General features: G+C 46.8%; 1 protein-coding gene across 1 annotated transcript; it reads left to right on the top strand.

Annotated features, from left to right (window-relative positions):
- Positions 1–410: 410 nt before the first annotated feature.
- On the top strand, positions 411–27129 carry LOC140720702 (killer cell lectin-like receptor subfamily B member 1B allele B). Its single transcript, XM_073035530.1, has 9 exons — positions 411–492; positions 13613–13792; positions 15599–15667; positions 20347–20466; positions 23192–23308; positions 23889–23966; positions 24398–24540; positions 25590–25654; positions 26630–27129. The coding sequence occupies exons 2-9, from the start codon at positions 13726–13728 to the stop codon at positions 26820–26822; spliced, it is 852 nt and encodes a 283-aa protein (XP_072891631.1). The 5' UTR covers positions 411–492; positions 13613–13725; the 3' UTR covers positions 26823–27129.

Raw genomic sequence — 27129 nt, 5'->3', positions numbered from 1 at the left:
CCCGTCTCGGCAACCATCCCCTGCGTTCCAAGCAAACCCGTCTCCGTGACCCAAACCCCCTCCTGTGCACTTCGCCGTCTCCATCATCCCCTACGTACACATACGCCCCCTCCTCCATCTCGGTGATACACTCCACTCGGCTAAAACGCTCCCCATCTACGTCGTCCCCTCCACTGTCCTCCCACTCTGTGACACAGACAATTGTGCGGAGTATGAAAGAGCGATGATGGGTGGTGTTTCACACATCCCCCCGTACCATGAATATCGATGGCCAGGATCTGAACCTCTCCACAACTCTGCATGCATAGGCCGGTCACGTGCTTCCACACCACTTGCGTCAGTATTTGCAAACTCACCACCCTTTCCCCTGGCCCTCCTCTCTCCTCCCCTTCCTTCCTTTAACGGCAGCACACAATCCACTCACAGACACACACCATCTCCGAGAGACACACATAGTTCGAGACTACTGGAAAGCCGAAAGGCTGGGTATTGGTGAGTGGGGAGACCGGAGGAGGGAGAGGGTTTCGTACTTTTTGCTGACTCCGGTAGGGTGTGCTGCGATGGTGCGGGAGGTACTTCACATGTCTGACCCCGAGAGTGAGATTGTATAATATTTAGAGAGCTTCGCTGGTTGAGTTATCTGGACCTTTGGGAGTGTGTGTTGAGACGGTGTGGACGGAGCTTCACTCCGTGTAAGACCCCCGAGTGTCTGTTTGGGACAATGTGGAGGGAGCTACACTCTGTGCCATGGATCGTTGTGGAGGGAGCGTTACTCAGTGTATGTTTCCAGGAGTGTGCGATGCGATTGTATGGAGGAATTCTTGCTCTGTCTCTGAGTACTAGTCATGGGTCAGTGGATTTTCGGCGTTTAAGCAGACTCCAATCCGAGATAGGGAGCAAAATATGGTAACTCACATGTTCAGCTCCAACGGCTGCAATCTGAACACCCTTTCTGTGGCCCCCACTCTCCTCCCTTCCCTTCCCTTTTCTCAGCACACCGTTCCTTCTCTATGATTCTTAAGTGAGTATGTGAGCATATATGTACAAATGGGAAGCTGGTTTTGCAAAGTGAGGTCAGGGATGTAGCTTTTAAATTAAAGTACAGGGCCACCTGCCCCATCCCCAGTGTGTCCAGATATAGGACGACCATACAGTTCAGCACGTGGTTGTAAGTGGGAGGGCTCCGAAAATTGGAAACATAGAATTTGTCTCCAAGGAAGTGGGGATCTGTATAGAAGAGATGGAAAACGGTTTACCACATTAACTAGAGGAGAACTGATATCCCAGCGGGGAAGGTTTGTCAGTACTGTGCATGAGAGCTTTTGGGAGAGTTGCTGAACTTGTGTTGCAGGGGGATGGGATTCAGAACTCCAGAGCAAAACGGAGTCGATATGGAGACAGTTGATGTTAAGACTGCAGAAAAAGTCAGATAATCAAGAGTTTATGCAGAATAAGACTGGTGCACTGTGCCCCGTTTATTTCAATGCAATAAGTTTTAAAAAAGGCGGTTGATCTCAGTGAATGAATCAATACAGTGATATATGAAATTGTGGACATTACTGAGGATTGGGTGTAGGAGGAGCAAGTAGGAGAGCATGATATTTCGGGTTTTCCCCTAGTTTTAGTTGTGAGAAAGAGGAAGAATTGAAGGATGAGGGGTGACATCTACTAGGCTGAGAAAATTTTTACTGCAGTGGACAGTCAGGATAGGCAAGAAAATTCGACTAAGTGAGGCTTTATGGGTGGAAATGACGAATAAGAAATGTATGGCAATGTTACAACATAGAACAAGAGAATAGAACGACCAATTACAGGACCTTCAGCCCCCAATGCTGTGCCGACCCTTAAACAATGCCCCCCCCCATATAACCCCCACCTTAAATTCTCCCATACACCTGTCTAGTAGTATCTTAAATTTCTCTAGTGTATCTGCCTCCACACTGACACAGGCAGTGCATTCCACGCACCAACCACTCAATGAGTGAAAAAAAATACCTTCCTCTAATATCCCCCTTGAACTTCCCACCCATTGCCTTAAAGCCATGTCCTCTTGTATTGAGCAGTGGTGCCCTGGGGAAGAGGCGCTGGCTGTCCACTTTATCTATTCCTCTTAATATCTCGTTTACCCTCTATCATTTCTCCTCTCATCCCTCTTCTCTCCAAAGAGTAAAGTCCCAGCTCCCTTAATCTCTGATCAAATTGCATACTCTCTAAACCAGGCAGCATCCTGGTAAATCTCCTATGTACCCTTTCGAATGCTTCCACATCCCTCCTATAGTGAGGCGACCAGACTGGACTCAATAATCCAAGTGTGGCCTAACCAGGGTTTTATAGAGCTGCATCTTTACATCGCGACTCTAAAACTCTATCCCTCGACTTATGAAAGCTTACACCCCCATAGGCTTTCTTATCTACCCAATCTATCTGTGAGGCAACTTTCAGGTATATGTGGACATGTACTCCCAGATCCCTCTGCTCCTCTCCACTAGCAAGCATCCTGCCATTTGTTCTCTGCCTTTGAGTTTGTCCTTCCAAAGTATACCACCTCACACTTCCCCGAGGTGAACGTCTCTCCCACTTTTCACAGGGAAATGAATAATCAAGCGTATACGTCCAATCGGAAGGACAGGACCCGTGGGCAGAGGGGGGTGGGGTGGCTCTGCTGGTGAGGAATGAAATTCAGTCCCTTGCGAGGTGTGACATAGAATCAGGAGATGTAGAGACAGTATGGATAGAAATGAGAAATTGTAAGGGCAATTTGTCATCACCTTTGTTTCTGATGTTTCTTACATTGTCGTACACGCACTTTAGCCCTTCTGCCTAACTACCTTTACAACCTTTATTCTGTTTCTCTTTCCTCAAATGCTAGATCTGGCTTTACTCCATGCACTGTACTTGCAGCTCTCGCATGACCTTTATCCTTCTCCAACTCACCATCTGCGCCAACACTCTGGTTCCCCTCCCCCTGCAAATCTAGTTTAAACCCCCCGGTGCTCAGCACTAGCAAACCTTCCCGCAAGGATGTTAGTCCCCCCACCAGTTCAGGTGCAACCCGTCCCGTCGGTACAAGCCCCACCTTCCCTGGGACAAGGCCCAATTGTCCAGAAACATGAAGCCCATCCTTCCTGCACAAACTCCTTAGCCACATATTTAGCTGGCATTATGTTCCTGTTTCTAGCCTTACTAGTACGTGGCACTGGTTGCAATACTGAGATTGCAACCATGGAGGACCTGTCCTGCAACTTTGCACCTAACTCCCTAAACGGCCGCTGGGGTGATTTACTCATTCTGTCTATTCCCTTTCCCCCTGCTAACAGTCACCCAGCTACCTGCCTCCTGACATTTCGGCGTAAATGTCTCCCTGTAACTCCTGTTTATTTCTGCCTCTGCCTCCCGAATGATCCGAAGTTTATCCAGCTCCACGTCCAGTTCCATAACTCCGTTTGTCAGGAGATGCAGCTAGATGCACCTTTTGCAGGTGTGGTCATCAGGCACATTTGTGCTCGCCCGAACTTCCCACACATTGCTAACGGAGCACTCGACTGCCCTAACTGCTGCCTCCATTACCTACTCCTAAAATAATTAGATTAATTAAAGGAGATTATCCGGCCTTACCTCACTGGGAGCAAGCTAGTCCTCAGCATCTGCTCGCCAAAGCCTCTGGAGCTAATGCCTTCCTACCCTGTCTTCCTCCACTACGTCCCCCGCTCTGTTAATCTGCTCGCTTTTTAAACTCTCCCGCTGCCTCACGGGCCGACATTCACGCGCTTGCGCAGTCGTGCCCGGTTCAAGCAGCCGAAGTCATGCTTTGGAGATATGATGTGGTGGCCATTACAGAGACTTGGATGGCTTAGAGTCAGGAAAGGATACTTCAATTGCCGACCGTTAGATGTTTCAGAAATACGGGGGGGGGGGGGTGCAAAAGAGGTGTGGGCGTGGCACTGTTGATCAGAGATAGTGACACAGCTGCAGGAAAGGTGGACGCCATTGAGGAATTATCTCGGAGATTCTTAGGGTGAAGATTGGGAGCAGGAAAGGTTCAATAACTTTACTGGGTGTTTATATATATATATAGGCCGCCAAATTGTAACAACAATATCGAGGAGCAGATAGGGAAACAAATCCTGTAAAGGTATGATAATAACAGAGTAGTCCCGATGGGAGATATGAATTTCCCAAATATCGATAGGCATCTCCCTAGAGCAAGAGGTTTAGATGGGTTGGAGTCTGTTAGGTGTGTTCAGGAAGGTTTCTTCACACAATATGTAAATATGCCTGCAGGACGAGAATCTTCTTGATTTGTTATTGGAAAATTAACCTGGTCAGGTGTTAGATCTCAGTGAGATCTCACTATGAAAAAGGATCTTGGTGATCGTTGTGATGACTTGCAGCAGACTGAAAAGCTTGAGCACGTAGATATTAAAAAAGAGGATGTGCTGGAGATTTTGGAAAGCATCATTTGGATAAGTCGTTGGGACCCAATGAGATGTACCCAAGGCTACTCTGGGAAGTAAGGGAGGAGGTTACTGAGACTTTGGCGATGATCTTTGCATCATCAATGGGGACCGGCGAGGGTCCTGAGGATTGGTGGGTTGCGGATATTATTCCTTTATTCCAGAAAGGGAGTAGATGCAGCCCAGGAAATTCCAGACCAGCGATTCCTACCTCAGTGGTTGGTAAGTTGATGGAGAAGATCCTAAGAGGCAGATTTTATGCACATTTGGGGAGCTATAACATGTTTAGCAACAGACAGCATAACTTTGTCAAGGGCAGGACGTGCCTTATGAGCTTGACAGGAGCCCATGGAATTACGGGAAAGTTACATACGTACATAGAGCGTTGGCTGATTAGCAGGAAACAGAGAGTGTGAATAAAGGGATCCCATTCTGGCATGCTGCCGGTTACCTTTGGTGTTCAACAGGGCTCTGTGTTGTGGCCGCTAATTTTACGTTGTATAGCACCGATTTGGATTAGGTAATAGATTGCTATTTGGCAAAGTTTGCTCGTGATTCAAAATGGGTGGAGGGGCAGGTAGTGTTGAGGAAACAGAGAGTCTGCAGACAGACGTATAGATTGGGAGAATGAAATACAATGTTGGAAAGTGCACGGTCATGCACTTTGGTGGAAGAAAGCTTGCACAGAGATTTGGGCCAGTTAGAAGAGGGTGCTGAACGATGGCAGATGGAGTTTAATGCTGATAAATGTGAGGAGCTACATTTTGGTCGGAATAATCAAAATAGGACAGACATGGGAAATGGTAGGGCATTGAAGAATGCAGTAGAATAGAGTGATCTAGGAATAATGGTGTATAGTTCCCTGAAGGTGGAATCTCATGTGGAAAGGGTGGTGAAGAATGCTTTTGGTATGATGTCCTTTATAAATCAGACCATTGAGTATAGGAGTTGGGATGTAATGTTAAAATTGTACAAGGCATTGGTAAGGCCGAATTTGGAGTATTGTGTACAGCTCTGGTTACCGAATTATAGGAAAGATATCAACAAAATAGAGAGAGTACAGAGAAGGTTTACTAGAATGTTACCTGGGTTTCAGCACCTAAGTTACAGGGAAAGGCTGATCAAGTTAGGTCATTATTCTTTGGAGCGTAGAAGGTTGAGGGGGACTTGGTAGACATATTTAAAATTATGAGGGGGATAGATCGAGTTGACGTGGATAGGCTTTTTCCATTGAGAGTAGGGGAGATTCAAACAAAAGGAAATGAGTTGAAAGTTTAGGGGCAAAAGTTTAAGGATAACACGAGGGGAATTTATTTACTCAGAGAGTGGTAGCTGTGTGGAAAGAGCTTCTAGTAGAAGTGGTAGAGGTAGGTTCGGTATTGTCATTTAAATTAAAATTCGATATGTATGTAGTCAGGAAAGGAAGGGAGGCTTATGGGCTGAGTGCGGGCCAGTGGGACTAGGTGTGTGTAAGCGTCAGCACGGACTAGAAGGGCCGAGATGGCCTTTTTCTCTGCTGTAATTGTTATATAGTTATATGGTTAAATAAACGGGCAAAATATAATTCAAATAAGGAGGGAATTCAATATTCTGAGATTCAACTGGACTTGGGGGTCCTCGTGCTGGATACCCTTAATGCTAACCTTCAGGTTGAATCGGTGGTGAAGAATGCAGATGAAATGTTGACATTTATTTCTAGGGGAATAAAGTACAGGATCAAGGATGCGATGTTGAAGCTCTATAAAGCACTGGTAAGACCTCACTTGGAGCACTGTGTGCAGTTTTGGGATCCTTATTTTAAAAAAAATTTGAGCTGACTTTGAAGTGGTTTCAGAGAAGCTTCACTACATTGATCCCGGGAATGAGAGGGTTAAAACATGAGGAACGTTTGACCGCTCTTGGACTGTACTCCTTGGAGTTTAAAAGAATAAGGGAAGGGACTGACAGAAACATTTCTGATGTTAAAAGGCATGGACAGTGTGGATGTGGCAAAGTCGTTTCCCATGGTGGTGGAGTCTATTACGAGAAGACATGACTTACGGATTGAAGGGCGCCCATTCAGAACAGAGATGCGAAGATTTTTTTTTCAGTATCCAGAGGGTGGTGAATCTGTGGAATTTGTTGTCACGGGCGGCAGTGGAGTTCAAGTAACTGGGTGCATTTCAGGCAGAGATTGATAGTTATCTGAGGTGCCAGGGCATCAAAGGATAAGGTAAAAATGCGGGGGAGTGGAAATAAATGGGAGAATGGATCAGCTCATGATAAAATGGTGGAGCAGACTCGATGGACCGAATGGCGGACTTCTGCCCCTTTGTCTTATGGTCTTATGGATGCAAAACTGGGCTGAGAAGTGGCAGATTGCGTTCAACCCAGGTAAGTGGGAGGTGGTTCATTTGTGTAGGTTTAATATAATGGCAGAATATATTACTAATGGTAAACCTTGCAGTGTGGACGATCAGAGTGATCTTGGAGTCCGAGTCCATCAGACACTCAGAGCGGCTGCGCAGTTTGACTCTGTGTTTAAGAATACGATGCATTGTCAATCATCAACCGTGGAATTGAGTTCAACAGCGAGAGGTAATGTTACTTACCTATAGCACACCGGTCAGACGCTCCCCTCCCCCCCCCCCCCCCACCTTGGAGAACTGCGCTCATTTCTGGTCAACACACTATAAGAATAATGTGGAACCTATAGGAATGGTACAGAGGAGCTTTACAAGGAGTTTGCCCTGATTGGGGAACATGCCTTCCAGCAATAGTTTCAGTGAACTCGCAGTTCTCTCCTTGCAGCGACGCAGGATGTGAGGTGACTTGACAGAGGTGTATAAATGATGAGAGGCATTTATCGTGTGGATAGTTAGAGACAACGCCACCAACATTACTCTCTTCGGCAAGGTTATTCACAGCTCCTTGTACATTCTCATACAAACCGCCATAAAGCTGAACGCAATCAAACTGCTCAGAGAGGTGTTCGCGGGTTCCACATCATCCTCCAATGTAGTCTGCAAACTAGACCTTGCCAAAAGCCTTGTTAAATTCCATGAAAGTCACATCTACTATCCGTGCGTGATCCACCTTCCCCGGTCAAATCAGACCGACAACTCTCCCTGGGTCTCACGCCATCTGATACCTCCCTCCCCTTCTATGTTGCACGCTCCAAATCTCCGCTTCTCTTTCCCTCTCTCACCAGTACAGTTCATTTCCGTCTCTCCCAATCTTTCATCTCCTAGGGCGTCCACCATCTGGGATATTCTTAATGGACATGTCTATGTTTATTACACATTCCAATGTAAAAAATAGCTCCTACACAATCAAATCAGCCGGTCATCTCTCCCTGGGTCCCAAATCATTACTCCCGAAGGATTTACCCTGTTTTACCGAATTGGACTGTAAAAGAATTTATTCCGGGATCAAACAGAAATAAAGACACAGACACCGGTGTACGGGTAATCCTTGAATAGGTGATCACGTTGTCTTACGACTCCGCCAATGTCAGGTTATGTCTTAAATTTATACAGTGAATTTTGGTCAATAGTCAAGAGTCAAATATTTTCAGTGAGCGATTTCAAGAAGCACTTGTTAGATATCAGACAGTCTACGAATGCTTCTGGTCGGTGCACAGAATTAGAACTGCACGTCTGCAGTCAGTTCCTCTTTTACCAAAACAGTGTTGGAAAAATGTTAACATTACCTCATTCTTGGTATGAAATGCTTCTAGCTTTTGTCAGCTCGCACAAGCAAGGCAGCCTCTGCATCTTATCCTGTGACCTTGAATCTCTGATTTTTGTGTTTTCTCTCCATTTAGAAAATAGTCAACCCTTTCATTTTCTCCCAAAGTGCATGACCATACATACTTCAATACAGCAGTACATCTGCCATTTCTTTGCCCTGTCCAAGCCCTTCTGTAGCCTGTCTACTTCCTCAAAACTAACTGCTCCTCCACTTATCCACATATCGTCTGCAAACTGTGGAGCCATGTTCATGGAGCTACATACAAGGACCGTAAGATCCCTCTGCTCATCGACACTGTCTTGTCTTTAAGAGTGTGTTATATCTTTCTATTTGTCCGGGTTGAACTCATCTGACATTTCACCAAGCATATCTGCAAGGGATTTCAGCAGAGCTGCAATTGCTTTCCTTTCTAGGAAAAGATGAGGAAGGTGCAGGACATGTGTGTTCCAAAAATGAAGAAGTTCTCAGTACTCAAGAAGCATTCAATTTTGGCCGAAAAGGGAACTCAAAGGACTTGTAAAAGCTAAAGAAAGGGCTTACAAGAAAATAGAAAATAGTGGGAATGCAATCATCGGTTCGGCTCGCGTCTTCATCCGGGTGATGGTAGCCCCCAGCCCGAGAAACTTACGAAATATCCTTTAGTTGGATGCTGTACGATGTTTAGAAACAGTACACAATATGAGAGTAAACGACTGAGCTTTAAATTTGTATTTTGACTATATGGTTATTAAAGCAACATAAAAAAATAAGAAAGAGGCACGTTCTCATGAAACAGTCTAGTGTTTCAACGGTGGAGCTCACAGTGTCGTCCATTTGTTCCCTTCGACCTCTCCCGAGCGTAGGCGACCCTCTGATCCACTCTCCTCAGACCGCTCCGTCCAGCGGTCATAGAAACACAGAAACACAGAATGCCGAGATCACAATACAGACCATTCGGCCAACAATATGTGTGGACATGTCCTTAGCTCCGAACCATCCAGCCCTTTTACAGAATGGTCTTCCAAATTATCTGGGCTGACCAATAGCTCTTTATTTTCCTGAGCTCCATGTACCTGTCCAGAAGACTGTTAAAAGTGTCTGTCCTGTCGGGCTCCACCACCGTGTCCGGCAGCGCATTACGCGCACTCACCACTCTCTCCGTACAAAATAAAAAATACCCTGACATCCCCTCTGTACCTACTTCTAAGCAGCTTAAAACTGTGCCCTCTAATGCTATCCATTTCACCCCTGCGGGGAAAAAGGCCTCTGACTATCCAAATGATCAATGCCTCTCATCATCTTATACACCTTATCACGTCGTCTGTCATTCTCCATCGCTCCAAGGAAAAATGGCCGAGTTTACTCAACCTATTCTCATAAGGCAGGCTCTCCAATCCAGGCAACATCCTTGTAAATCTCCTCTTCATCCTTTCTATCGTTTCCACATCCTTCCTGTAGTGAGGCGACTAAAACTGAGCACCATATTCCAAGTGGGGAATGATCATTTGTAATATTACCTCTCTGCTCCTAAACTCAGCGTCACGGTTGATGAAGGCCAATTAAGCAGAGAGACAACCTGCGCAACATCGTTGAGTGTACTATGGACTCGAACTTTAAGATGTCTCTAAGCCACCAACCTGCCAAGAAACGTTCCATCATATTTGACCTACAAAAAAGGACTACCTCTCACTTATCCTGGTTGAACACCATCTGCCACTTCTCAGCCCAGTTTTGCATCCTAGGACTGTCCCGCTGTAAGCTCGGACAGACCTCATTATTGGGGGTATCTCAATAACCCCAAACATGTATAGTCCACAAATTTACGAAGCCACACCTCCACATCGTTATCCAGGTAATTTATAAAATCACGAAGTGTAAGGGTCCCAGAATAGATCCCTGAGGAACTCCACTGCTCATCGGCCTCCATGCAGAATATGACCCGTCTAAATCCTTCTGTGGGCAAGCCAGTTCTGCATCCAGAAAGCAATGTCCCCTTCTGTCCCATGCACACTTACTTTCCCAATAAGCCTTCCATGGGTACGTTATCAAATTCTCGTTGAGATCACTATAAACTAGATCTAATGCGCTACCTTCATCAATATGTTCAGTCACATCATCAAAAAAAAATCAATCCGGCTATTCAGGCACGAACTACCTTTGCAATTCCATGCTGACTATTACTAATTATATCATGCCTCTCCGAATGTTCACAAATCCTGCCTCTCAGGATCTTCTCCTTCTACGTAGCAAACACTGAACTAAGACTCATTGATCTATAATTTCCTGGGCTAGCTCTACTCCCTTTCGTGAATAAAGGAACAACATCCGCGACCCTCTAATTCTCCGGAACCTTACCTGTCCCTATTCATGATACAAACATCATCGCTACTAGTTCAGCAATCTCCTCGCTCGGCTCGCACAGTAGCCTGATCCTCCATTTCCTGTGACTTTCGCAACTTAATGCTTTCTGAAAACTCTAGTATTTTGTCTTTTTACTGTGTACATACTCAAGGTTTTCAGTCCGCTCTAATTCATCCGTACAAAGGCCAGAATCCTTTGCCCTAGTGAATTCTGAAGCAAAGTATTCATTATGTTCCTCTGCTGTCTCCTCCGGTTCCATCTACACTTTTCCACTGTCATACTTGATTCGTCCTATTCCCTCACGTCTTATCCACTTGTTCTTCACATACCTATCCAGTGTGCTGCGGTGCACCTGAATCCTAACCTAAAGGGGCTTCCTATGGCCACTTCCGGTTCTCCTAATTTCTTTCTGAAGCTCCTTCCTGCTAGCCTTATAATCTTCCAGATCTCTGTCATCAACTAGTCTTTTGAACTTTTCATAAGGCCTTCTTTTATTCTTGACATCATTTCCAACAGCCTTTGTTGACCACGGTTTCTGTACCCTACCATCCTTTCCCCTTCTCATTGGAACATGCCTATGCATAACTCCAACCAAATATACCGTAAACATGCACCATAACTCTTTCTTACAGTTCTGAGAACACCTGATCCCAATTTATGCTTCCAGATTCCTGCCTGTTAGCCCCATATGTTGGCTTAATTCAATTAAACGCTTTGCTAACTGATCTGTTCCTATCCCTCTCCAATGTTATGATAAAGGAGGGAGAGTGTGATCACTGTCTCCTTTGGAGTTATGATGTGGTGGCCATTACAGCGACTTTGATGCCTCAGGGACAGGAATGGTTACTTTAGGGGCCGGGTTTTGATTTTTCAGAAAGGACAGGGAGGGAGGCAAACGAGGTGGGGTCGTGGTACTGTTGAACAGAGATAGTGACACAGCTGCAGAAAAGGTGTACGTCATGCCGGAATTCTCTACGGAGTCTCTGCGGATGAAGATTAGTAACAGGAAGGGTTGAATAACTTTAATGGGTGTTTTTATAGGCCGCCCAATAATAGCAGGGATATCGAGTAGCAGACAGGAAAAGGTGTGATAATAACAGAGTAGTCGCGATGGCAGAGTTTAATTTCTCAAATATTGATTGGTATCTCCATAGAGCAAGGGGTTTAGATGGAGTGGTGTCTGTTACGTGTGTTGCAGTACGGTTTCGTGACACAACATGTAGATAAGCCTACAAGAGGAGAGGCTGTACTTGATTTGGTATTGGGAAATCAAACTGGTCAGGTTTCATATCTCTCAGTGGGAAAGCATTCAGGAGATAGTGATCATAATTCTATTTCCTTTACAGCAGCATTGGAGAGATAGAAAGAGACAATTAGAAAAACACTTAATTGGAGTAAGGTCCATTATGAAGATATCAGGCAGGAACATGGGAGCTTAATTTGGAAACATATGTTCTCAGGGAAAAGTACGGAAGAGATTTGGCAAATGTTCAGGGGATGATTCACAGTGAGCGATTTCAAGAAGCACTTGTTAGATCTCAGCCAGTCTACGAATGCTTCCGGACGGTGCACAAAATTAGAACTGCACGTCTGCAGTCAGTTCCTCCATTACCAAGACTGTGTCGGAGAAAAGTTAACATTACATCATTCTTGGAATTAAACTTTACTAACTTTTGTTAGCTCGCACAAGCAGAGCAGCGTCTGCATCTGATCCTGTGGTCTTCGGGGCCTCAGTCTTCAGCTAGTCAAGCTCAGCAACAGCATTTAATTTTTCCACAATAAAACAAAAGGAACATATCATAGGAACGTAGGATGTAGGAGCAGAATTAGACCATTTGGGTCATCGAGTCTGCTCCACCATTTCATTGTGGCTGATCCATAGAACCATAGAACCTTAGAACATTACAACAAAGAAACAGACCTTTTGGCCCTTCTTGACTGTGCCGAACCATTGATCTGCCTAGTCCCACGGTCCTGCACCTGGCCCGTAACCCTCCATACACCTCTCATCCATGTACCTGTCCAGGTTTTCAATGTTAAAAGTGAGCCCGCATTTACCACATCATCTGTCCGCTCTTTCCACATTTTCACCACTCTCTGCGTGAAGAAGCCCCCCCCTCACAATGTCCCCTTTAACCTTTTCCACCTTCACCCTTAGCACATGGTTTCTGTTTCTTTTTTTCTCCCCTGGCCTCAGTGGAAAAAGGCTACTTGCATTCAGTCTCTATACACCCATCATAATTTTATACACCTCTATCAAATCACCCCTCATTCACCTACGCTCCAGGGAATAATGCCATAAACTATTCAACCTTACTCTGTAACTTCGTTTCTCAAGTCCCGACAACATCAATTTAAACCTTCTCTACACTCTTTCAAACTTATTAATATCCCTCCTGTAATTAGGTGACCAAAACTGCACACAATTATGCAAATTCGATCTCACCAATACCTTATACAATCTCATCATAACATTCCAGCTCTTATACTCAATACTCTGATTTATAAAGGCCAATCTGTATCCCCAGATCCCTCTATTCTACAGCACTCCTCAGTGCCTTACCTTTACCTTGTATGTTCCACCTTGATTTTCCCATCCAAAATGCAACACCTCACACTTGTCTGTATTAAACTCCATCTGCCATTTTCCAGTCCGTTTCTCTAGCTGGTCCAAATCCCTCTGCAAGCTTTGAAAACCTACCTCACTGTCCACTACACCTCCAACCTTTGTATCATCAGCAAATTTGCTGATCCAACTTACCTCATTATCATCCAGATCAATGATATAGATGACAAATAACACTGGACACAGCACTGATCTCTGTGGCACACCACTAGTCACAGGCCTCCACTCAGGGAAGAAATCATCCACTACCACTCTCTGGTTTCTCCCATTGAGCCAATGTCGAATCCAGTTTACTACTTTACCATCTATACCTAGCAAATGAATCTTCTTAACTAACCTCCTATGTGGGACCTTGTCAAAGGCTTTATTGAAGTCCATCTCTGCGGGCCATTCTCTCGCACTCTCATTCCCTCTCCACGGTACCTCTCCCACCCCAGCTCTCGCTTCCTCTCTTTTTCAGCTGTTCAGCTTGTGTTTTTTGGTGTCGGTCTGACTCACTTGTCAAAACGGGCTTACTCTGACAACGGATACTTCTCCTTCCTGAGCTCAGACGCGCAAAGGATCCTCGACAGGATGGACGACAGCGAGACTTACATGATTATGAAACGCACAAATACTGGCTCAAGGGCACCTTCCCGAGGTGAGTGGGGCTGAAAGACGGAGGGAGTGAGTTTCATTGGGGAGGGGGCGTCACTCTGTGTCTAAGCCCAGGACTTGTGAGACGCTGCACAGGGAGATTCACTCTGTGTTTGACTGGGTCGATGATGAGGGAGCCTCAGCCAATTTCTGAACCTGATGTATCGTACGTGGAGCCTAAAGCCTAGACCCTATCTGTGCCCCAGGTCCGTAGAGATGGAAGTCAGTTTCATCGTTGTTGCCTTGACTGTGGTTATGTAATTTATCCATTCCTGTCGAGAAACCTCAGGGCAAACTTACAGCTGACCCTAATGATTCGCTGTTTGAGAATATGTCAGAGGGAACGCGCAGGACAGGCGACTAGGAGGGAGCAATGTGAGGGGGTGGGGGCGTCAATTACGCTGGCGTGCTTTGGGAAGGGTGGCGTGGAGCGACCGGCATAGGAGGGCATTATCGAGGCAGCATTGTGGAGTGGGGTGTAGACAGTGTGATGTGGGAGGACGGAATGTCATGGGGGACAGTGTTGTGGAGTGGGGTGTAGAGAGTGTGATGTGGGAGGACGGAATGTCATGGGGGCAGCATTGTGGAGTGTGGTGTAGAGAGTGTGATGTGGGAGCACGGAATGTCATGGGGGGTAGTGTTGAGGAAGTCTCGTGATCGGGGCGGTGGGGTGGAAGGGTGACTGAGGGGGGAGCGCTGAGACTGCGAAGGGAGGGAACGCTGTGGGATGGCAGGTGAATCAGGAGCACCGAGGGAAGGGTGGTGTTTAGAGAGGGCAATGAGAGATGCGGTGATGAGGGAGCCCCCTAAAATATATTTTTAATCCCCTCTCGTATTTTCCATCTCCCCCCTCACTCTGCACAAACCTTATCTATTCCCCCTTCTCTCTCCCTTTCCCTCTCACACTCATTCTTCTGTTTCCCTTCTCTTCTCCCCTCTGTCCCTCTTTTCCCATCTCATCCTCTCTCCACTCTCTTGTCCTCACTCTGCCCCTTGTCCCTCATCACCCCCTCTCTTTACGCTCTAACTATTCTCCCCATGCTGCTCTCTCTCGTTCGATCCCCTCTAACGCCCCCTCCACTCTCAATCCCTCCTTGAAACTCTCTCTCTTCCGTAGCCCCTCTCTCCCTGCCCTGTCTTTCGCGCTATCTGTCCCACTATACCCTCTCTCCCACTCTCTCCCTTTCCCTCCCTCTTTCCCTCCTCTTTTGCCTCCCTCTCGCGTGATTATTCTGTCCGCTCTCTAACTATTTCCCAGCATCTCTCTACCCCTTTTTACCCATTAACTCTTCCCTCTCTCATTGCTCACTTTCTTACTCCTCTCCCCGCTGTAACCCTCCCCCGGACTCTCACTCTGGCTCTTCTTCTGCAATCTTTCCCTCACCTTCTCGCTCCTTCTGACTCTTCCATCCTCAGTCCCACACATTTCTCTACCCTTCACTTTATACTCTCTCACCACTCTGCCTCGCCTCTTAATCCTACTCTCCGCACTGACTACCTCACTCCCCTCACCTCACTTTACCACTCTCTCTCTCCTATTTCTCCTCGTTCTCTTTCCCCAATTCTGCTCCATTTTCCCACCCATCGCCACTCTTCAGTCACCCCCTCTCAACAACTCCATTAATCCATTTCACTCGCTCTGTCGTTGTACTCCCTGTCTCGCTTCCCTCTCTTGCCTCTCCCTTCATCCCTTTCGCTGTCCCCAACCCTCTCCCCCCACCGTCTCTGTACTCACTTCGCTTCCCTCTACACCTCACTGACCCCGATTCTCTATCGCGCTATCTCATACTTCTCTATCTCTCTCTCGCAGAACATCTGACCTCCACCTACACCGATTTGAACATTCGGAAAGTCGAACGCCTCACCAATACACAAGCAGGTCAGTGATGGAACAACGACGTCATTCTGGAGGACTCACATGTCATACTGCCAAATGGCCATGTGTGTAATGTATTCTTCTCCACCAATTCCCTGGCAGCTCGTTCCACAGACTGACCACCATCTGGGTAACAAACGGTTATCAATCGGCTCACCAGTTGAATCTTTCCCCCCACTCTCCTTATATCTGTGCGCTCTGGCCCTCGATTTTCCAAGTCTAGGGGAAATAATTACGCCCATTCACTCCGTCTGTGTTCCTCGTGCCTTCATATACCCCTGAAAGGTCATCCCTGCTCTACAAGGAATAAAGTCGCAATCAACCCAACCTCTTTCCCTAACTCAGTCCCTGGAGACCCGGCAACCTCTTCGTAAATCTCCCCGAGCACTCATTTCCAGTTCTATGGCATCTTTCCGAGAGCATGATGACCAACACTGAATACCGTACTCCAAGTGCGGCCCCATCGACGTCCTGTACAACTGCAACATGACCGCCTTACTCCTGTACGCAATAGACAATAGACAATAAATGCAGGAGTAGGCCATTCAGCCCTTCGAGCCAGCATCGCCATTCATTGTGATCATGGCTGATTATCCACAATTAGTACCCAGTTCCTGCCTTCTCCCCATAACCCTTGACTCCGCTATCTTTAAAAGCTCTATCTAACTCTTTCTTGATAGCATCCAGAGAAATGGCCTCCACTGCCTTCTGTGGCAGAGCATTCCATAGATCCACAACTCTATGGGTGAAGAAGCTTTTCCTCAACTCAGTTCTAAATGACCTACCCCTTAGTCTTAAACTGTGGCCTCTAGTTCTGGACTCACCCATCAGCGGGAACATGCTTCCTGCCTCCAGCGTGTCCAATCCCTTAATAATCTTCTATGTTTCAATCAGATCCCCTCTCATCCTTCTAAATTCCAGTGTATACAAGCCCAGTTGCTCCAATCTTTCAACATATGACAGTCCCGCCATCCCGACAGTCCATTCATCAAAACTGAACACAATACTCCAGGTGTGGTCTCACCAGGGCCCTGTACAACTTCAGAAGGACCTCTTTGCTCCTATACTCAACTCCCCTTGTTATGAAGTCAACATGCCATTAGCTTTCTGCACTGCCTGCTGTACCTGCAGGCTTGCGCTCAGTCACTGATGTACAAGAACACCTAGATATCTTTGTATTTCCCCTTTTCCTAATTTGACTCCATTCAGATAGTAATCTGCCTTCCTGTTCTTGCCACCAAAGTGGATAAACTCACATTTATCCACATTAAACTGCATCTGCCATGTATCTGCCCACTCACCCAACCTGTCTAAGTCAACCTGCATTCTCTTAACATCCTCTTCATATTTCACACTGCCACCCTGCTTTGTGTCATCTGCAAATTTGCTAATGTTACTTTTAATCCCTTCATCTAAATTATTAATGTATATTGTAAATAGGTGCGGGCCAGCACCGAACCCTGCGGTACCCCACTAGTCACTGTCTGCGATTCTGAAAAGGACCCGTTAATCCCTGCTCTTTGTTTCCTGTCTGCCAACCTATTTTCTATCCATGTTAGTACCCTACTCCCAATACCATGTTTCAATTTTGCCCACTATTCTCCTATGTGGGACCTCATCAAAGGCTTTCTGAAAGTCCAGGTGCACTACATCCATTGGCTCTCCTTTGTCCATTTTCATAGCTACATCCTCAACAAATTCCAGAAATTAGGCAAGCATGATTCCCCCTTCGTAAATCCATGATGAATCGACCGATCTTGTTACTGCTATCCAAATGTGCCGCTATTTCATCTTTTATAATTGAGTCTAGCACTTCCCCACCACTGATTTCAGGCTAATTTCTTGTTTTCTCTCTCCCTCCTTTCTTAAAATGTGGGATAACATTAGCTATCCTCCAATCCTCAGGAGGATTCAATAGAATCCTGAATCAATAGAACATTGGAAAATGGTTACGAATGTGTGTACGATCTCTAGACCCACCTCTTTAAGTACTGTGTCAAGCAGACCATCAGGCCCTCGGGATTTATCTGCCTTCAGTCCCATCAGTCTACCCAGCACCATTTTCTGCCTAATGTGGATTTCCGTCAGTTACTACGTTGCCCTAGGTCCTCTGGCGACTATTACATCTGGGATATTGTCTGTGTCTTCCATAGTGAAGACAGATCCAAAGTATCTGTTCAGCTCGTCTGTCATTTCCTTATTCCCCATAATAAATTCACCCGTTTCTGCCTTCAAGGGCACAACTTTGGTCTTAAATATTTTTTCCTCTTCACATACCTAAAGAAGCTTTTACTATTCTCCTCGGTATTCTTGGCTAGCTTACCTTCGTCCCTCATCTTTTCTCCCCGTATTGCCTTTTTAGTTATCTTCTGTTGCCACTTAAAAAGTTTGCCAATCCTCTGGCTTTCCGCTCATCGTTGCTATGTTATACTTCACTTTTATTTTTATACTGTCCTTGACTTCCCTTGTTAGCCACGGACGCCTCCTACTCTCCTTTGAATCCTTCTTCCTGTTCCAGTCTCACCCCTGCTAGGGTATCTTTCCAGTCAACTTTGGCTAGGTCCTCCCTCATGGCTCCATAGTCCCCTTTGTTCAACTGTAATACTGACACATCACATTTTCCCTACTCCCTCTCAAATTGTAGAATAAAACTTATCATATTATGGTCACTTCCTCCTAATGGCTCCTTTACCTCGAGTTCCCTTATCAATTCCGGTTCATTACACTACACTAGATCCACAATTGCTTTCTGTCTGGTAGGCTCCAGTACAATCTGCTCTGAGGATCCATCTCGGTGCACTCCACAAACTCCCTTTCTTGGGGTCCAGTGCCAACCTGATTTTCGCAGTCTACCTGCATGTTGCATTAACTTTGCGACATGCTAATTTTAACTCTTGATTCAACTTGCACCCTACATCCCGGCTACTATTTGGGGGCCTTTTGATAACTCACATTAGGGTCTTTTTGCCCTTACAATTTCTCAGTTCTATCCATACTGACTCTACATCTCCTGATTCTATGTCTCCCCTCGCAAGAGACTGAATTTCATTCCTCACCAGTAGAGCCTCCCCACCACCCCCCCTGCCCACCTGTGTGTCCTTTCGATTGGACGTATACGCTTGAATATTCATTTCCCAGCACTGGTCCTCTGGCAGCCATGTCTAAGTTATTCCTGTAACATCATACTTGCCAATTTCCAACTGAGCTCATGCTCATTCACTTTATTTCTTATACTTCGTGCATTCATATATAATACTTTTCATCCATCACTCCACTCGCTTCTCACATCGATCCATATTGCACTTGGCCATACTCTTCGATCCCTTCCTGAGCTTTCAGCCCCTTTAATTCCGTTGTCTTTCTTAAGTTTTCCTATTCTCTCTTTCCCTTTAACTGCATCCTTATATTTCCAGTACGTCCTCTCCCCCCCACCCCCACTTACTGGTTTAAACGCACCCGTGTTGCAGTGGCAAACCTGTCTGCCAGAATGCTGGTCCCCTGCCTGTTAAGGTGCAACCCGTCCCTTTTGTACAATTCATCTTTACCCCAAAACAGATCCCAGTGGTCTAAGAATCTGAAACCCTGTTTGCCGCACCCGCTCCTCAGCCACACATTGAGATCCCATATCTCCCTGTTCCTGCCCTCACCAGCACGAGGAACTGGAGGCAGTTTTATTTCCATGTCATACGCTTGCAAGATCAGACTCCAGCTAAGTACCCTTCCATTCTTATCCTTCATTTGACTCAGAAACAATAGACAATAGACAATAGACAGTAGATGCAGGAGTGGGCCATTCGGCCCTTCTAGCCAGCACCGCCATTCACTGTAATCATGGCTGATCATACACAATCAGTACCCCGTTCCTGCCCTCTCCCCATATCCCTTGACCCCGCTATCTATAAGAGCTCTATCTAACTCTCTCTTGAAAGCATCCAGGGACTTGGCCTCCACTGCCTTCTGGGGCAGAGCATTCCACATATCCAACACTCTCTAGGTGGAGAAGTTTTTCCGCATCTCTGTTCTAAATGGCCTACCCCTTATTCTTAAACTGTGGCCTCTAGTTCTGGACTCACCCATCAGCGGGAACATGCTTCCTGCCTGCAGCGTGTCCAATCCCATAATAATCTTATATGCTTCAATCAGATCCCCTCTCATCCTTCTAAATTCCAGTGTATACAAGCCCATTCGCTCCAATCTTTCAACATATGACAGTCCCGCCATTCCGGGAATAAACCTTGTGAACCTACGCTGCACTCCCTCAATATCAAGAATCTCCTTCCTCAAATCTGCACACAGTACTCCAGGTGTGGTCTCACCAGGGCCCTGTACAGCTGCAGAAGGACCTCTTTACTCCTATACTCAATTCCTCTTGTTTATGCTGGTCCCCCGCCAGTTAAGGTGCAATCCGTCCCTTTCCTTCTTCTCCGTCCACACTGCCTGTTGAATTCCTCTCCTCGTTCTGTCTCCCCATTCTCTCCCATTTTCCCGCGCAGCGCCTTCATCTCTCAACTTATTTCTCCTCTCCATCCATCCATTTGCTGCTCACTCTCCACGTCTTTCTCTGCTCACTTCTTCATCTTCCTCAAATGTTCTCCCTGTCTCTCACTCCGCCTCACCACTCTCTACCTGTCTCTTGCCCTTCTATTTGTCTCTCTCTCACATTCTCTTCCATTCCCTTGCAGATGGTCTGGACTCTAAGTACTCTCAGCTGAACTTTCGCCAAAATGAACTTCTCGTCGCTAAGGATGATGATCCTCCTGTTGCGTCGGGACCAGGAGAAATGCCCGTGACTGCTCAGGCAGGTCGGAATTCACATTGATGACGCCATTCTGAAGTGGCCACGTGACATACGCTCACGTGTACAAGTGCTAATGCATCAGCATCGACCATTTCCTCTGGCAGTTCTTTCCACAGACGGAGCACCATCTGATTAAAAAAATGTCACTCTGGTCCGCAGTTAAATCGCTTTCTGCTGTCACCTCAGAACTGTGCGCTCTGATCCTCGATTCTCCAAATCTATAGAAAATGACTTTGTGCATTCACCTTGTCTTGTCCCACGTGGTTTCATAAACCTCTGTCAGTCACCCATGAACTCCAAGGAATAAAATCTTAACCTGCCTGACTTATCTCCATAACTCCGTCCCTCGAGACTCGGCAATATGCCCGTAAGTCTCCCTCTGCAATATTTGCTGCTCAGTGGCATTTCACTTGGAGCAGGTGGACAAAGACTGAACACTATACTCCAAGGTCGGCCTACCCTACTTCCTGTACTACTGCAAATTGACCTCTCGACTCCTGTCCTCAGTGCCTTAATTGATAAAGATGCAATCTTTACAGCCCTATCTATACTTGACCTCAATTTCTGGGAACCATTTTCCCGTAGCCCTGGGTCCATCTCTTCTATAACACTCCCCAGGGATTCTCCACTGTGACTTGTCTTCCTCAAATACTAGAACTCTCTCACCTCTCCTTTCTTATACTTATAGAATGCCTTGGGGTTTTCCTTAATCCTGTCCGCCAAGGCATTCTCATGGACCCTTTTGGCTCTCCTAATTTTATTCTAAAGCTCCTTCCTGCTTGCGTTGTAATCTTCCAGATTCATATCATGACAAAGTTTTTGAAACTTTCGTACAGTCTTTTCCTCTGACGTGATTTACAACAGCCTTTGTACACCACGGTTCCTGTACCCTACCATTATTTCCATGTCTCCATGGAACTTACCTACTCAGAGCCCCACACAAATATCCCCTGAATATCGGCACATTTCTTCTGTACGTTTCCCTGCGAACATCTGTTTCCAATTCAAACTTCCAACTTCCTACTGATAGCCCTATAGTTTCCCTGAAACCAATTAAACGTTTCCCTAACTTGTCTGTGCCTATCCCTCTCCAATGCTATGGTAAAGGAGATAGAATTGTGATCAGTATCTCCAAAATACTCTCCCACTGAGAGAGCTGATACCTGACCAGGTTCATTTCCCAGAACAAGATCAAGTACAGCCTCTCCTCTTGTAGGATTATCTACATGTTGTGTCAATAATCCTTCCTGAACACACCTCACAAATTCCACCCCATCTAAACACCCTCACTCTAGGGAGATGCCAACAATAGTTGGGAAATTAAAATCTCCCACCACAGCAACCCTGTTGTTATTACTCCTTTCCAGAATCTGTCTCCCTCTCTGCTCCTCAATGTCCCTGTTACTATTGGAAAGTCTATATAAAAACAATAAATAAAACACCCAGTGGAGTTATTGACCCCTTCCTGTTTCTAGCTTACACCCACAGAGACACCGTAGACAAACCCTCCAAAGCGTCCTTATTTTCCGCAGCCGTGACAATATCCCTGATCAACAGTGCCATGCCCAAAACACTTTTGCCTCCATTCCTGTCCTTTCTGAAACATCTAAAGCCTGGCACTTGATGTTCCTGACCGCGAGTCATCCAAATTTCTGTAATGGCCAAAACAGCATAGCTCCAAGTGCTGATCCACGCTCTGAGCTCATCCGCTCCTCGAAATAAAATACGCACATCTCAAACCATCGAACTGAGTGCGTCCCTTCTCTATCACCTGCCTATCCTTACTTTCGCACTGTCTCCAAACTTTCTCTATTTGTGAGCCAACCACTGGTCTGAGTGTGCACCTTCTCTATCACCTGCCTATCCTCCCTCTCGCATTGACTCCAAGCTTCGCTATTTGTGAGCCAACCCCCCTGTTGTCTGTCACTACCGCTCGGTCCCCACCCCCCAACAATTCTAGGTCAAACTCTCCCTTGTATTCTTAGCAAACCTCCCCGCCACAAAGTTCGTGTTGTGGGCAGCGTAGAAGATTGACAAAGAATTCAGTAAGGATCGGTTTAAGATATGGTTTGAGGATATTGCCGATGAGATTTAACACCGACGAACGTAAAATAATGCGCCTTGGTAGGTCAAATGAAGAGATAGCACACTATTAAAGCCAGGACTATCAACAGTGTTGATGAGCAGAGGATCTCGGGGTGCATGGTCATAGCTCCTTGAACGTGGCTGCATAGTTTGACGGGATGGTTAAGAAGTCCTATGGCATACTTGTCTTTATTAGTCGGGGCATTGAGTACAAATGTCAGGGAGTTATGTTGCAACTTTATAAAAATCGCTAGTTAGTCTGAATCAGGCGTATTGTATACAGTTCTGGTCACCCCATTATCGGAAGGATGTCAGGGCGTTGGGGAGCCTCCGGAGAGGTTTAACAGGACTCTGCCGGGATTCGGTGGCATGTGTTACAACGAGAGGTCGGACACCTGGGTCGCTTCCTCTGGAGCGGAGGAGGCTCAGGGGAGATCTGACTGATCTCTGGAATCCGTTAGACACCTGTCAGCCTTTGCCAAGTCAAGGAATTTGGACTGTCGGCGATGACGGCTGAAAGTAGATGAGATTGAGAGAGGGAGGGGTGATCGTGGTAGAAGGAGAGAGCGCAGATGGTGGGTGGGTGGCAGCAACACTGGGGTTCACGGCTGAATTCACGCACACGCTGAATGTTCTCTCTGCAGGTCCGCATAAACAGGAGTCGAAAGAGAAGAGCGAAAATAAACCGTACCATAAGATTTGCCTGCTCTGCCTAGTTGCGTCCGTCCTCGTCGCGATAGTGGCGGGGCTCTCGATCTATGGTGAGTCGAAAAGGCTCCGGATTGAGCCAGAACGTAAACTAACAGAGTGGGATGAAGAGTTAGCGTAAAACGTCACAGTGATGCCGACACGATCCTCAACGTGACACAAGCACTCCCCTTAACCGTGACAATAACACGGCCTTTCCCGTAACACAATCCAGTCTCACAGTGAAACCGACATACCATTCACTATAACACCAACAATACATTCACCGAAGCGCTGACACGCCCCCGTACGCGACACAGACACACTCCTAAACGCGACAAGAACACAACCCTCACCGTGACACAGACATGACACTCACAGAGACAGCAATGCACCCCTCACTGTAACATCGACATAGCCCTGACCCTGCGACTGATACACTCCTCAAGGCGACACCGGAACACACCTCAGAGAGACACCGACACGCCCTTGCAAGTGACACTGTGTCACCACTCACTGTGACACCGACACGCTTTTCAACATGAACTGCCCCGCACCGTGACAATGACACACCACTTACCGCGACAGCGCAGCACCGTGACAATGTCTCACACGTCACTGTTAAAGCTAAACGTCGTTCACCATCCCTCTCAGTATTACAGATTCGTCAGTCTCAAATCACCTCTGGCCGAAACTACCAGATACTTTGCCAATTCCTGACCAGTAACAGAGGTGAGGCAACACGGACTCCTACCTCTCGGCATTACAGGGTGGGACGGCTGAGAGAGAGAGAGAGAGAGAGAGAGAGAGAGAGAGAGAGCTTAACTCTTTGTCTGACCCCGGGAGTGTGTGATGGGACGGTGTGTTTGAAGCTTTTCTCTGTAGCTGACAGCGGGACTGTGTGATGACACTCGGTGTTTGACATTCTGAGCGTGTGACGGGAAGCTAAGGGGAAATGCGCGGCGGCATCTCTCAGTGTCTGAAACCGGTAACGCATGACGTGGTCTGGATAGAGTTTTGCTTTCTGTGATCGGACGATACGGAGGGAACTTTTCGCGTTTGCGTGATCAGACGGAGTAGAAGGAACTTTTCTAAGATTCACCGAGTGTCTGCCATGGGCAAGTGTGGAGGGAGATTCACTGTTCCTTACTGCTGATTTCCAGAGCAAACGTGTTCCAAGGACTGGATCAGAATTAACGACAGGTGTTATTACGTCTCGCCGTTTGAAACATCTTTCCGCACAGCGATGCAAGAATGTTTAAAACGTGATTCAAGCCTTCTCGAAATCAATTCAAAGGATGAAGCGGTAAGCACCACAACGCGAAAAGATCCCACACTAACAAAGGACTTGTCACACACTCCCGGCGTACAGAGTGAAATACCCAAAACACACACCCAGGATCTGTCACAGAGTGAATCTCACTCCACACCGTCCCATCACACACTCCCGGCGTACAGAGTGAAATACCCAAAACACACACCCAGGATCTGTCACAGAGTGAATCTCACTCCACACCGTCCCATCACACACTCCCGGCGTACAGAGTGAAATACCCAAAACACACACCCAGGATCTGTCACAGAGTGAATCTCACTCCACACCGTCCCATCACACACTCCCGGCGTACAGAGTGAAATACCCAAAACACACACCCAGGATCTGTCACAGAGTGAATCTCACTCCACACCGTCCAATCACACACTCCCGGCGTACAGAGTGAAATACCCAAAACACACACCCAGGATCTGTCACAGAGTGAATCTCACTCCACACCGTCCAATCACACACTCCCGGCGTACAGAGTGAAATACCCAAAACACATACCCAGGATCTGTCACAGAGTGAATCTCACTCCACACCGTCCAATCACACACTCCCGGGGTCAGACACAGAGTGAATTTCCCTCCACACCGTCCAATCACACACTCCCGGGGTCAGACACAGAGTGAATCTCCCTCCACACCGTCCCATCACACACTCCCGGGGTCAGACACAGAGTGAATCTCCATCCGCACCGTCCCATCACACACTCTCGGGGTCAGACACAGAGTGAATCTCCCTCCACACCGTCCCATCACACACTCCCGGGGTCAGACACAGAGTGAACATCCCTCCGCACCGTCCCATCACACACTCTCGGGGTCAGACACAGAGTGAACATCCCTCCGCACAGTCCCATCACACACTCCCGGGGTCAGACACAGAGTGAACATCCCTCCGCACCGTCCCATGACACATTACTGGGATCAGACACAGGTTGTAGCTTCTATCGCACCTTCCTTTCAGACAACCTAGAGAGTCTCCGTAAACAGTGTTTGATTCTAGGTACTAATCGAAAGAAATTAATTTCACAGAATATTGTTTCCCGCTCTCTTGTCTCCCGACACCATGCGTACTGGATTGGAAAATGCGAAGATGGGTGAGATTTGGCCTGATCTGTGGATTGGGAGTTGGGGAGTGACATAGTCCTGGGGGGGAGAAAATGATGTTGGTTTACGGGCTGAAGTAGATTTGTGGGAAGAGGGAGGGGGACTGGAATTGGGTTCTGTTTGAAAACTGTCCGAGCTTGCCGGGAGAGGATGGTAAAACAGGAACATTTCAGGAACCGAGACGTGTCTGTCCGGGAAGGACCGAGCAGCGGAATATTTTGAGGAATTTCAGAGTGTCATATGGAAGCATCCTACCCTGGAATCATTTTGCTGGTTCACGCAGGGCTGTGGAGAGTGCGCGATGCTGTGGAATAAGTTTGGACTGACATGGAACTGTGAGGAGAGGGAGAGAGAGTGGGATTAGCTTGCGGACTGATATTTTTCTGTGAGAAAAGAGTTGGGCAGCGGGATTAGGTTGGTTACTGATAGAGATCTGAGGGGAGGGAGTGGGACAATTGGATTAGTTTCAAGACCGATACAGGGCTGTGTGCACAGGGTGGGTCAGTGAGATCAGTTTTCAGACTTATGCAGTGTTCTGGGAGGGAGTGTTTTCAGTGGTACAGGTTTGCCGGTGGGTCCGTGACTGTGGGGAGAGCACGGTGCAGCGGGATTAGTTTGAAGACTGACACCAAGCTGTGGGGAGAGGAGGGGCAATGGAATTAATTAAGTGACTCACATAGAGCTAAAGAGAGTGGGCCTTTGGGATTTATTTCCAGACTTCAATAATTATGTGGGCAATGAGATTTTTTTGGGAACTGAAACAGATTTGAGGGGAGCGAGGTGCAGTGGAATTCGTTTGGAGATTAACACAGTGCTGTGGGGACAGAGTGGGACAGTGAAATTAGTTTGTTGACGGCCTCATGGTTGTAAGGAGAGCGCTGTTTAATGTGATTAGTTGTGCGACCATCTTGGGTTGCCTGCTGGAGTTGTTTTTTCTCTATAAATTGTTTAATCCTCTTTGATAGAGAAGTGTTTACTGGACTCCTGTACAAGGTGCACTCTGGAACGACCGCCTGCAGTCAGTGCGAAGAGTCCGGAATGAGTTTTCCTTGCGATCGTGATTGGCATTTCATCTGTGAGAAGTCTGCACCTTTGTTCGCGGATGTTCCTGAAAAGATCCAGGATCTCTGTCAACAGCCAGAATCATCCTTCCTATAATGAGGCGATTACAACCGAACACAATAACACCACAGGACATAAGAGTAGAATTAGGCCCATCAATTCTGCTATCAATGTTTCCTATTTCCTTGCCTTTGTCCGCTTTCTCTACCCACTTCTTTCCCATCTCTCCCCCTTTTCCCAGATCTCTACCCCCTCCCACCCCACTCCGTTCTAACTCCTCCGTCTCGCTGACCTCGCTCTTTCTCGTTCTCCTTTCCGTCCACTCTCACCTCAAGCAACTGCGGGCCGGAAAGATGTACAACTGATGTAAATTACAAATATTAATACATACAGATAAAATGTC

Source organism: Hemitrygon akajei, unplaced genomic scaffold, assembly GCF_048418815.1.
Source record: "Hemitrygon akajei unplaced genomic scaffold, sHemAka1.3 Scf000046, whole genome shotgun sequence".
NCBI classification, from domain to species: domain Eukaryota; kingdom Metazoa; phylum Chordata; class Chondrichthyes; order Myliobatiformes; family Dasyatidae; genus Hemitrygon; species Hemitrygon akajei.
This window is presented reverse-complemented; position numbering and strand designations above follow the sequence as displayed.

What these genes read in the sequence shown, in the direction of transcription:
- LOC140720702 (XM_073035530.1), top strand. Translation starts at nt 13,726, where the DNA reads ATGGACGACAGCGAGACTTACATGATTATGAAACGCACAAATACTGGC. An exon ending in CTCAAGGGCACCTTCCCGAG is followed by an intron (nt 13,793 to 15,598) that starts GTGAGTGGGGCT and finishes TCTCTCTCGCAG; the next exon opens with AACATCTGACCTCCACCTAC. An exon ending in GGCGGGGCTCTCGATCTATG is followed by an intron (nt 23,309 to 23,888) that starts GTGAGTCGAAAA and finishes CATCCCTCTCAG; the next exon opens with TATTACAGATTCGTCAGTCT.